Below are 13,455 nucleotides of genomic sequence, written 5' to 3'. Positions count from 1 at the left end.
GGATATGAAGGGCCGTAGAGGACACTGCTATGGGGGTGGCCCTGCCCATAGCAGTGTCATATCTTCCCCCCGCCTGTAGTGTTCTCTGCCCCCCCCCTTTCCCCAATAGTAGTGACCTCTCGTCTCCTTGCCCCCCAGCAATGTCTTCTGCCCCCCTTTTCCCCCACCCAGCCTCCTCCACTGCTGCTGTGATTGTCAGTGCACAGTGGAAAGCAGAGGACAGCACGGCTCAGGACGGAGGGCAGGATGAGGAGCTAACCAAATGAACTTTACATATTAAAAGTTAATTTGGCCAGCTCCTCTTCCCGCTCTCCGTCCTGAGCCTTGCTGTCCTCCGCTCTCTACTGTGCACTGAGAATGACAGCAACAGCGGATGAGGCTGGGGGAGGGACCTGTCTGCGGTCTACCTGCCCACCTGCCTGCGATCGATGGGTTACTGACCCCTGTTGTAGAGGGAGGCTGGAAAAGAGTGCCTACCTGGGATGAAAAAAACTACAGGCCTATCAGCATCTTGATAACATTGATAGAAATGCATATATTTATGAAAATATTTTTATATCATTCAATTATATTTGTGTAGGCTTCCTCTGCAGTCATTAAAATACATACAAGTAGCTCACAGTGTTAAAGTATATGTAAACCCTCACCTTGTGCAATAAACCCATTCAGTTTACAATGGAAATGAAAGGCAAAACATTTGTGTATAGTTAAAAAACAAAAAAACATAATGAACACTGTTTTCCCCATTCTTATAAGCAGTCACATTCCCTTTGTTCTTAGCTGCATAACAGCAGCACACAGATCTTCCCAGTGAATGGCTGTGCAGGGAACATTAGAGGAGAGCAGGCTGAGTTCCCAGCACAGATAGAGTACTGACCATGGTGCAATCTCATGCCTAGTGTGGTCAGTTTTTAAATAGGAAAAGCAGAGGGACTGGCAGGAACACCAGGAATTTTACACAAAGGAAGCAATACAAAGAGAAGGCAAATATCAGGAATATGAAAACTTGCTTTATATGTTCTTAATTAAAAGAAAAAAATTCTGAAAGCAGTAAAAGGTTATTTCAATAGAGTAAAAATGTAAATGGCTTAGAAAGTATATATTTCAGTATACAATATGTACAATGGCCTGTATCAAGTGAGGTTATAACACCAGCATACACTGCACTCAACTTGCATTTTCTTTTTGTGTGCTTCTATGTACAGTATACAAAAGAAATTTAAGAACACCTTTTACCTTTCTGGTAAATCTCTACAGGATTTGGTTTGAAAATAACAACATGCTGCACACAAATATAAAAAAAGGGGAAACCATGGCTAATTGGATCACATGCGGATTTAGGAAGAAATTGAGGTCAATTTACTAAAGGCAAATAGACTGTGCACTTTGTAAGTGCAGCTGACCTAAATTTCCCCAGAGGTTAGTGAAAGTGGTGAAGCTTAGTTTTGTAAAGAATACTCAATGGGCTCAAAGAAAATAAAAAAAAAAACAGCATTTTTGCTTGCACAATTGGATGATGGAAATCGGCAGTGTATCACCACATTTACAAAACTCTGGGGAAAATTAGTTCAAGTGCACTTGCAAGTGCTCTTTCGATTTGCCTTTAGTAAATCAACCCCATTAATTCCTAACCTTGTGCCAGACTCACTGAAATGGTGTGATCCATTATTAAACAAGTTGTTAAAACAAGACATCCCAAAATATATCCATGAACTGAAACTGGTTTTCCTAACCGCTACTGCGATGCCGTATAAATACTGCTACAGGGTGGCACGGGTGCGCGAAAACGTGTGTGTGTGTGTGTGTGTGTGTGTGTGTGTGTGTATATATATATATATATATATATATATATATATATATATATGTATGTATATGTGTGATTTTGCAGTTCCGGGCAGGGGGCGCGCGGCCTTGGCTGTCATTCACTGGGTCCCGGCTGATGATTCCTCACTGGCACCCGGTGATCGCCGAGTATTTCCAACGGGAAACGGGAGACCAGTGTATAAACAACACAGATTTCTCCCCATAGCAGAGCTATACAAAGCAGTGTGCTTATAGTGTAAAGCACTCACACAGCGCACTGTGAAAAAGCACATAGTTAACCCTCTGATCGCTCCACATGTTAACCCCTTCCTGCCCAGTGCCATTAGTACAGTGTCAGTGCTTTTTATTAGCACTGATCACTGTATTGATGTCACTGGGGATGTCAGTATCACCAAGTCAGTTCCCCCCAGTGTCAGAATGCCAGCCACAGTCCCGCAATAAATCGCTGACAGCCCCCATTACTATTAAAATGTAAAAAAAAAATTCCAGTATATATAACGCCATTTGTAAACGCTATAACTTTCACGTAAACCAATTAATTTACACGTATTGAGATTTTTTTTTTTTTTTTTAGCAAAGACATAGCAGAATACATTTGGTCTAAATTTATGATGTAATTTGATTTTTTAAATTTTTTTACTGGACAGGTTTAAAAGCAAAAAGTAAAAAATACAGTTTTTTTTTTCTCAAAATTGTTGGTCTTTTTTTGTTTAAAGCCAAAAAATTTAAAATTTACAGGCAATCAAATGCCACCGAAAAAAAGCTCTATTTGTGGAAAAAAGGATGTAAATTTAATTTGAGAGCAGCTTCACATGACCGCGCAATTCTCAGTTAAAGTAACGCAATGCCTTATCGCAAAAAATGGCCTGGTCAGTAAGGGGGGGTAAATCCTCTGGAGGACAAGTGGTTAGGCTCCATGTACATGGGACACTTCTGAACGATGAAAACTGACTGCTGGAAAACATAGGTTAAAAACGTCTGTTTAGCCGCATTTGCATACCATGTTTATGCGCGTTTATGAGCGTTTGCGTTTAGAAGAGGTTTTTTAAAGATAACCTCAGGACACCTTCCAAAATGCCCAGAATGCACTGAAAAACAGGAAAAAATTACCTATTTCAGACATTTGAAAGAAATAGAGAGAGCAGAAGCAGAGAGAGCAGTATTTGTTAAGATTAGCTGTCTTTTTTTTTTTTTTTTTTTTTTTTTTTGTGGTGTTTGGATGTGTTCCAGCTTATTTTTGTGCAGAAATGATTGCAGCAGTGCCTAACATATGTTTTTTCATGCAAAACCTCAAAGTATGGTGTGCTAGGTCCATTTGAGTACTGGGAAAACGCTTTGCATAATGTCAGGAATGGACTCACCACTGGTGGTGCTGGGGTTCACTTGCTCTGTGGGCTGCAGTACCAGCTCCTACCAGAGGGTGCTTTCAGCAGCCAGGCTCTCACTCCTGCAATCATGCCATCACCTGAGGCTGATTGCAGGAGGTCTATTTAAGCAGGACCAGGCCTGCAATCAGTGCCTTGGTGTTTGTTTCCCATGAGCCCCTGTACCTTGTATCCTGTGAATCTTCTGTTGCCAACCTCTGCATTGTTCCTGACCCTGCTGACCGTCTCCTGTTTAACCCCTGGCTTGCCTGAGCATCCTTCTGCCTGATCCTTTGTACCGCGCTGCCCGTGAGTTACTGAACCCGGCTTCTGACCCTGACCATTCTCTGCCTGCTCCTCTGGTACCTCGCTGCCCGCATGTTGCTGACCTAGTCTGTCTGACTACGCCTTACGCTACCCAGACGATCCATCCATCCCGCACGGATCTGTCCCTGTTACCAGGTCTGCCAGCCAAGGAGGGTGGAGGCAGATGGGAGGAAGTGTTTTTGTGATGAAGGTCTGCTTTAAAGGGTAACTTCATGGAGGAAAAAAATAGCAAATAAAAACAATATAGTGGATGCTATTTCTAAGTAATTTTGTAATTGAATGTTATTAAAAATGATCTTTCATTTTCAATGTGCAGCCCTGTAAAATGCAATGCAATATGTCTACCTGGAGGCGGTCTGTCTGCAGATGGTGTACAGAACGCTCACTGAAAATGTTATTTCCTGCTTGTGTGATTGGCTTGCTAATTTTCCCAGAAGTCACATTTTTGGCAACAAAAATGTAATTCTTGGTGAGATACTCCCAAAGGGAAATGACATCTAAGGCTGCTTTCACACTGTTTTTCTTCTGATTTTGTGTTTAAAAAAGCGGAAGAAAAACATGTGATCATGTATTCCTATGGAACTCTTCACACTGATACATTGTGGGTCAGGTGTATTTTTTTAAAATCCTGCTTGTTGCATGTTTGGTGCAGTAAAAAAAAAAACACACCAAAAACGTACCTTCCCATTGAAATAAATTGAAAACGTATCAAAAATGCCACGGTGGTCTGTTTTTTGAGTCACATTTCCTGTAAAAAAATATGGTAAAAACGCATATGCTGTCTTGCTAGAATTAGTGTGAAAGTAGCCTAAAGGGATGCAGACCTTGCCAACTTCCTCATTAGAGCCCTGCAGGTGCAGCAGCTGGTTGATAATTGTAAAACCACTCCCATACTGATTCACTCTGCACGTGGACACAGACAAACAAACAGCTATTTCTTCAGAGTAACAAAAGGTAGGAATCTGCAACAACATTTGTTGTAATCCCTGCAGTGTGCATTGATCACCCAGAGGGGAATGTATTTTTCTCAGCACAATGGAGTTGGTCTTTAAGCTTGCTGTGGACTGTAGATTTTGGGAAAACATGAACAGGCTGAAGATGTCTGTGTGCAATAAGAGCACTTCAAGTGTGGAAAGTGCCTGGTAATTAGTTAACTATTTGGCCCAATTCTGTCGAGTGATTCTGAAAGCAGTGGCCTGTTATTTGCCTGTTTGTTCTGCAGATACCCCAGTACTGTTCTTATCACACAGGAACGATTTCTATTAGCTGAAAATGGTCAAATCTGGCCACTAGGCTTTTCTGCCAGAACCTGTTGGCTGGGTGTCTGCTGAAGTCTGATGGTCTTCGTAAAAGATGAATGCACAACTTGAGCAAATACTACATGTTTGCTGCATGGTCAAACAGCACATGGCCAGGTATCAACCTCACATAAATCAGTATACAAAGAACATGGCGGAAGATGAGCACAATTGTAAAAGCAATAACCACAGTACACTGAATAAAAGATGCAGTCAGTGATCTGTATACTGCACGATCTGAGGACGTGACCAGGACTTCCCAAATTGTGTGATCTATTACATTAAATCTTTACTATTTTCTTACATCAGAATTCTTGAGATATTACTAAGGCTTAATATACAAGGATCTAAAGAATGGTGCCTATGGCTTCAAAAATGCCTTAATACAACAGCTCGGATTGCTGTCAGTGGCTTCCCTGGATATGTCCTCTGTTTACAAGAGCCCTGACACCCCTGCCAGTACATGACATTTAGAAAGTGAAGGGTGAGAAGAAAAGCGCAGGTTTGATGGACACTTATCTGACACAGTACATTGTTGCTGACAACAAATCCATTGCTAACACTGTGAACCAGAACTTTATCTTGCATGTAAAATCATGCTAACTTGGTCTGACTATTCCACACTCATACAGAGCATCTTCGCTCCCCATACAGATACTTAAAAGGGAAGAATTTTCATTTATTAAACCTCTTACTGTTTCTGCAGTGATAGATATAAAATGTCTAGTGGTAGGTCCATCAAATTTGTCGATATCGGTATGTGAAAACCGAAAGAATTCAATATTCTGCTGGTTAGAATCCAGAATAGCCTCAATAGTAGTGCAGTGGGTGATGCTTTTACCAGTATGTGATATATATGTGTATATATCACTAGTATACATATAAATTATGCATATTAAGTACCACTTGTGACATAAATAAAATAACAAACCAAAAGCATTAATCATGTGTAAAACCAGGAAATCAATAAAATATGGTACTTATGAATATAAATCAGTCCAGTCCTCACTGTAATGATGATTATTCAACACCCAAATCATAAACGTTGTGCTTGTCAACTTCACATAAAAAAAAAAGTGTCACCTCTGTGCTCACAGAATTCTCATCTCCAGATTGATATCATATCTCGCGTATATGATAATCCATCCAGATTCCACCAACACTTCCAACCGCCTTCACCTCCAAACCATTAGGGACTTTTCACTCCTCTCTCCCTTGGATCCAATATCAGGGGGTATGGTACCTTTTTAACCAATTCGGCTTTCACACACCTTTTCACCCCTTATGGACCAAAGATAAAAACATGATACATATATTGTTTTTAAGGAGAAACAATGCTTTCTTTTTGGAAATATTGTCACAATTATTTTTTTTTCCGCAATCCTTAAACAATTAAATGTAACAAAACACATTTTTTCTTTTTTTGAACAGTGATAGTTAAAACATGTTTCTGTACATAAAAAGTGCACATTTTATTCTGTAATTTGTCCTGTTTAAAATGACACTAAAATTATCATTCTGGTACAAAGCAATGCAAAGTTATTTACAAATGAAATAAAGTGAGTTTTTTTCTATTTTTTTGTTTTTTTTAAATGCGAAATTTGTAAATATATGTTAAAAGTGTAAAAATATTAAGCAAAAACAAAAAAAGGGGTTAACCGCTTGCCCTCCTGAGGATTTACCCCCATTCCTGACCAGGCCAATTTTTTCATTTAAGCGCTGCGTTACTTTAACTGACAATTGCACGGTTATGCAACACTGCACCCAAATTAAATTTACGTTCTTTTTTTTCCCCCACAAATTGAGCTTTCTTTTGGTGGTATTTGATTGCCTGTGTGTTTTTAATTTTTTGCGCTATAAAAAAAAAAAGACTAATAATTTTGAGAAAAAAACTATATTTTTGACTTTGCTATTAACCATTTGCCGCCCGCCCTATGGCCGAATGGCGGCAGGCAAATGTCATCAGCGTTCCAGGTGGATGCCATATGGCGTCCTCCCACTCATGCGCAGATTGCGCTCCTGCAGAGCCGCGCAGCGGCGCGATCTGTCACTGGCCGTATACCTCGGACACGGCCGATTGACAGATCTGAGTATCGGCCCCCGTTGCTGGTACCATGTGACCTGCTGTGACCAATCACAGCAGGTCACATGACAGTTGTATACAATGGATGGCTTCATTCATGCCATCCATTGTATACTAGTGTCTAGCTGTGAATGGTCACAGCGAATCACATGCACATGTCATGTGATTAGCTGTGGCCAAATCACAGCTAAGCACAAAAAAAAAAAAACCCTGAATGAATCGATGTCATTCAGGTAAATGCTTGCTTATAGCAAAGTATTTCTTTGCTATAAGCAAATTGTGTAAAAAAATAAAATAAAAAAAATACTGATCACTTCCCCAAAGTAGTACAATGTTACTATGGTAAAATTGTACTACTTTGGTCATAGTGAAATTATGAAAAAAAAAATCTTTAAAAAAATAAAAATAAAATAAAAAAAAAATAAAAAAAATAAATATATATATTTTTTTTATACTGTCACCAGTCAGTGTCCCTGATCACCGCCATGCCAGTTATATGATGATGCTGTACTGCACTGGTGACAATATGTAAAAAAAAAAAAAATAGTGAAACTAATTTTTTTAAGTTTTTAATTTTCCGAAAAATTATGACAAAAAAAATACAACTTCAAAAAACTCGCCATGCCTCTTATAAAGTACGTCGGACTGTCTACATTGCAAAAAGGGGTCATTTGGGGCATATCTGTACTGTTCTGACATTCTTGGACCTCAAGAAATTAGATTGGCCGTCAGTACTTCAGGATTGATCAATATTCAGATCTATACCATAGTTTGTGAACTCTATAACTTTCCTACAAACTAAAAAATACATCCTAATTTGGGTTATTTTCACCAAAGACATGTAGCAGAATACATCTTGGCCTAAATTTATGAAAAACAATTATTTTTCTAACACTAATTACTTTTATAACAGAAATAATTACTTTTATAACAGAAAGAAAAACGTGTTTTTTTTTTTTTGTTTTTTTTTTAATTTTTGGTCTTTTTTTGTTAATTTATCAAAAAATAAAAACCCCAGCTTTGATTAAATACCACCAAAAGAAAGCTCTAGTTGTGTGAAGAAAATAATAAAATTTTAGTTTGGGTACAATGTTGTATGACCGCGCAATTGTCATTTAAAATGTGAGAGCGCTGAAAACTGGCCTGGGCAGGAAGGTGTAAAATTGCCCGGTATTGAATTGGTTAAACATGTCCAGTAAAAAAATTTTAAAAATCAAATTTCGTCATAACATAAATTTAGGCCAAAATATATGTGTTATGCTACACATCTTTGCTGGTTTACATGAAAGTGTTTTAGTGTTTGCAAATGGTGGTATAGATATTGGAATTTTATTTTATGTTTAATAGTAATGGCGGTGATCAGCGACTTATAGCGGGACTGCGGCTGGCATTCTGAGACTGGGAGGAACTGACTTGGGGTCACTGACATCCCCAGTGACACCAACAACAGTGATCAGTACTAAAAAAAAAAAACACTGACACTGTACTAATGGCACTGGGCAGGAAGGGGTTAACATGAGGGGCAATCAAAGGTTTAACTGTGTGCTGTTTTACTTGTGTCTGTGCTTCATTGTAATCACACTGTACTGTTCACAGCCATCCAAAGCAGTGTGCACGATCTGACAGGGAGAACTGTATTGTTTACATACAGTTCTCCTCCTCCCCGTCGGAGATGCTTGGCAATCACCAGACACTGGCGAGTAATCACTGGTCGGGACCTGGTGATTGACAGCTGCGGCGCAGGCAGGGCGCGCGTGCGCACCCCCTACCCGGAAATGCAAATTCACGTATATATACGTGATTTTGCGCACATGTGCCTCCCTGTAGCAGTATCTCTGCTAAAGGCCGGTTGGGAAGCGTTTAATAAGGGGTTAAACATTTAAAAAATAAATAAATACATTTTTACTTGTCAGGTTGCTTTAACTGACTTCATGTACAGCTCAAAGTTCATCCCTTTGATCTGTAGATGAATAAAAAGATACAAAACGAAACAATGTTTCTTTTGAACAATTCTGTTGATAATTACTGCCAGACTGCTTTAGTTTGATAGCTCCAGCTGTATGAACTTTCTCTGTGTACTCTGCAATGTGACTTTGATTAATCAGACCTGAATTGCCCAGTACTGTGAAGGGAGGTCCTGGCAGCAGGGCAGAAGGACTGGATGTGTTACACACGCCCTGTGTACAATGATGACACCTTTTGGTTTGTCTAAAGTGTCCAGAGGCTGTCATGTCTTCTCTCTGCTTCCTCCCGACTCACCTCTCCTGTGAGTCGGGAGGAAGTAGAGAGAAGACATTTCTGGAAGTGGCAGCAGAAAAGATGGGCAAGGTTAATGCGATAGCATGAATCCATGAGACCCTTAAAGGAACCATACCCCCTGATATTAGATCCCAGAGATAAAGGAGTGGTCTGGCAGTGAAGGAGGATGGAATTGTTGGTGGAATCTGGATGGATTGTCCTATACACGCGATATGATATCAATCTGCAGGTGAGCGTTCTGTGAGCACAGAGGTGGCACTTTATTGTGTGAAGTTGACAAGCACAATGTTTATAATCTGAGTGTTGGATAATTACCATTACAGGGTGCACTTTTTGGATTGATTTATATTCATACACACTATATTTGATTGATTTATTGGTTTTACACATGATTAATGCTTTTGGTTTGGAATTTTATTTATGTCACAAGTGGTACCTAATGTATAATTTATATTAGTGATATACACGGTCACATATTGGTAAAAGCATCACACACTGCAATATTATTGAGACTATTTTGGATTCTAACCAGCAGAATATTGAATTCTTTCGGTTTTTACATACAGATATCAACAAATTTGATGGACCTACCACTACACATTTTATAGCTATACACACGGTCACATATTGGTAGCAGCACACCATCACACACTGCACTATTATTGAGGTTATATGAATGTGGGAACACATTTTGAAGCTAGCAGCAGTTGCAGATATGTAAAGACATACGCATCTATTTCACCAGTATTTTATTTTTGCATTGATTATTTAATTATTCACTCTAGAGTAGCACAGGAGTCACAAATCTCACTTAATCCAGAATAGTATTCGAAGGAGCCAGCCATTAGCTGAGATGGCTGCTGGAAAAGTTTGTTTAACCACTTGGCATAAAGAAATTGCCCAACTGTCTGGCGAAAAACAAAGCAAAATTGTATTGAATATACATTTCTTAGCATAAACATCAGAGCACCTATCAATCTATGTACTTCATGTATAAAACGCATATTGAAAATACACCGATCAGCCATAACTTTATGACCACCCACCTAATATTGAGTAAGGCCCCTTTTTGTTGCAAAAACAACCTGGATCCATCAAGGCATGGATGCCACTAGACCTCTGAACGTATGCTGTGCTATCTGGCATCAAGCCGACAGGAGCAGATCCCTTAACACTTTTGCTGGCTGAGCCGTTTTTGCATTGTTTTTGCACAAATGTTTGGAAAGTCATTTTAGGCCTGTAAATTACACAAACCCCCCAAAACATATATTTTCTGCAGGAAAACAGACACCCTAGAGAATAAAATGGTGGCAGTTCCAATTTTTTATGTCACACAATATTATCGCAAAGGTCTAAGAAACCCAAAATTTCAATAACGCACACTAAAGTGAATTTCAGGGCAAGTAAGTGCAATAGTTTGCCAACATTTGGTAAAATATAAATGATGAGGTTGCACTGAGTAAATAGATACCCATCATGACAAACCTTAAATTTGTGTGCGCCCGTGAATTGTCGACAAACTTCAGTTCCCTATATTTTCTATAGGTGACGCTTTAAAACTCCCAACAGGTCATCAGTTTAGTGTTAGGGAGGAGGTCTTGTGCTAAAATGATTGCTCTCATTCTGGCGTGCCCGACGATATGTAAGGTGTGTTTCACGTGTAGGCAACCCCGATGCATGCGTTTACATTCGTACGTGCGTGTAGGTGGGGGCTCAAAATTTATTTGGGGGAGGATGTCTTCTCTGGGCTCCACTGAATGTATTGCAATGCAGATATATATTTTTATTTGTACTTAGCAAAGCTTTGTGCCAGAATCATAATTTCTATATCATTTTAAACCGGACAAATTATAGAACAAAATGTATAGTTTTATATAAATGAACACATTTTTTTGTTAACCTGGTATCGTCAAATTAGACAGTTTATTTTTTCATTTTTGTTTTACCTTTTATTGTCTATGGGCAGCACAGTGGCTAAATGGTTAGCACTTCCGCCTGGCAGTACTAAGGTCGTTGGTTCGAATCCCAGCCATGGCACCTCCTGCCTGGAGTTTGCATGTTCTCCCTGTGCCTGCGTGGGTTTCCTCTAGGTACTCTGGTTTCCTCCCACACTCCAAAGACATGCTGGTAGGTTAATTGGATCCTGTCTAAATTGGCCCTGGTATGTGTATGTATGAATGTGAGTTAGGGACCTTAGATTGTTCGCCCCTTGAGGGTTAGGGACTGATGGGAATGTACAATATATATGTAAAGCGCTGTGTAAATTGACGGCGCTATATAAGTACCTGGAATAAATAAATAAATATGAATTGCATAAAAAATAAAATGATTTTTGCTAGACAATATTACCAAAAGGGAACGGTGCCTAAATAGAAAAAATAAATTAAAAAAATTCCAAAAATACATTCATCTCTCTCTCTCTGTCTGTCTGTCTGTCTGTCTGTCTGTCTGTCTGTCTGTCTGTCTGCCTTTGCTATCTTAAGTAATGGCAAAGCTATTGCTGAAGAAACAGGCCCATAACAAAAAATTGATCTGGCCCATAGGGGTTATACAGGTGGGACAACTAAAGTGGTTAAAAACTGGTACAGTAAAAACAGGTAACAGCAAAAACCTCTTTGCTATGTGTATATAGCTTTACATTACCTACTTTAAATCTAGAGAAATATGTGTTATGTTGCTTCCAAGAATTTTCATTGTCTTTGGTGGGGAAATGTCAGTATTAATGCCTCTAGTGGTTACATTCTATCCTCACTCCTCTGATTAATGCTTTGTGTCAATTATTTACAGACCCTTCCTTACTGTGGAAGTTCCCGGAGGATTTCTCTGACCAGGTCAGTAACATCACAAGGAGGCTTGATTTTGTTAACATTAAAGCCCTAGTGAGCACTGCTGGATGTAATGATGTGTACAGACCTTCGCTACTTGCAAAATCTCTGGGCAGTCAGGAAGAATCTCGGATTCTGAGTGTAGTACATAACTGACTTTATGTTTTTTAAATTGCTAGATCTGACTTGGTAAAGCTAGCCATACATGGCTTGAGATCTGATTTTGTAAAGCTAGCCATACATGGCTCAAGATCTGACTCGGTAAACCTAGCCATACATGGCTCGAGAGCTGACTTGGCAAAGATAGCCATACATGGCTCAATTTTCACTGTTGGCTATTGTATTTCAGCAGCCATGGGCACCAGTGGCTGCTTCAATACAGTGGCAATGCCAAACAGTGGCTGAATTTGATAGAATGCAGTCACTGTTTGGCTGACATGTTTTCATATGGCTCACCATAAGTCAATACAAAAATTGACTTAGCTATAAAATTATCTGCCAAATGGTGCTTTCAGGACCACTCACGGTGTGAATCAGCTCAAGTTAGAGCCATTTATGGGTCAGCCTTATGAAATTATGTTCTTGGCAGAATCCATGGCAAAATAATTGTGCGAAAATAAATTTAGACAATGAACTATGTGGGGAATGATGTGAAAGTGCAGTAACCCATAAAAACTGAACAGAATTCACTTAACTGATACAAGATGGATTTTTAATGATTATGGTCATTATTGAAATTTGTTCTTCACATTTTTTTTTTTATTAACCACTTGCCTATTATTATTATTATTATTATACAGTATTTATAAAGCACCAATAGTTCGTTCAGCGCTGTACATTACAAAGGGGGACAGAACATGTGACAGAACAATACCAATACAATGCAAAACATGAGTACCGAGCACTTTTACCCCCTTCCTGCCCAGGCCATTTTTCACCTTTCAGCACTGTTGCACTTTGAATGAGAATTATGCAGTCATGCAACACTATACCCATATGAAATTTTTATAAATTTTTTTTCACACAAATAGAAATTTCTTTTGGTTGTGTTTAATCACCATTGGGTTTTTTATTTTTTGCACTATAGACGAAAAAGACTGAAAATGTTGAAAAAAAAGCGTTTTCTTTGTTTCTTTTAACATTTTGCAAATAATCTTTTTACCCACATTTAGGCCAAAATGTATCTTGCTACATGACTTTGGGGAAAATAACCCAAATCAGTGTTTATTATTTAGTTGGTAGGAAATTTATAGACTCCACAAACTATGATATACAGTATATCTAAAAATTGATGAATTCCAATGTACTGATGGCTGATGGCATGTCTTTATGTCCAAAAATGCCAGGACAGTACAAATACCCCCAAAATGACTGTCTGAGGTATTTAGTAAGAGGCGTGTTTTTTTTTTTTTTTTTAAAAAGTAATTTTTTTGTCTTTTTTTTTTCTTTTAACATACTGTTCTGAGAACATGGAC

At 38.8% G+C, this 13,455-nt stretch overlaps 1 protein-coding gene across 7 annotated transcripts in view; it reads left to right on the top strand.

The window, feature by feature from the left end:
* DENND1B (DENN domain containing 1B) overlaps nucleotides 1-13,455 on the top strand; it is a 319,310-nt gene that overhangs the window by 89,020 nt on the left and 216,835 nt on the right. For all 7 annotated transcript variants that reach the window (XM_089688668.1, XM_089688666.1, XM_089688667.1 and 4 more), the window contains one exon: nucleotides 11,943-11,986. In XM_089688668.1, the coding sequence (XP_089544794.1) occupies nucleotides 11,943-11,986 (44 nt within the window). The remainder of the gene's footprint in view (nucleotides 1-11,942; nucleotides 11,987-13,455) is intronic.

Source organism: Staurois parvus, unplaced genomic scaffold, assembly GCF_062004578.1.
Source record: "Staurois parvus isolate SC_StPar_1 unplaced genomic scaffold, SC_StPar_1.0 ptg000450l, whole genome shotgun sequence".
NCBI lineage: Eukaryota > Metazoa > Chordata > Amphibia > Anura > Ranidae > Staurois > Staurois parvus.
The sequence above is the reverse complement of the archived record's forward strand: the minus strand, read 5'-3'. Positions and strand labels throughout refer to the sequence as shown.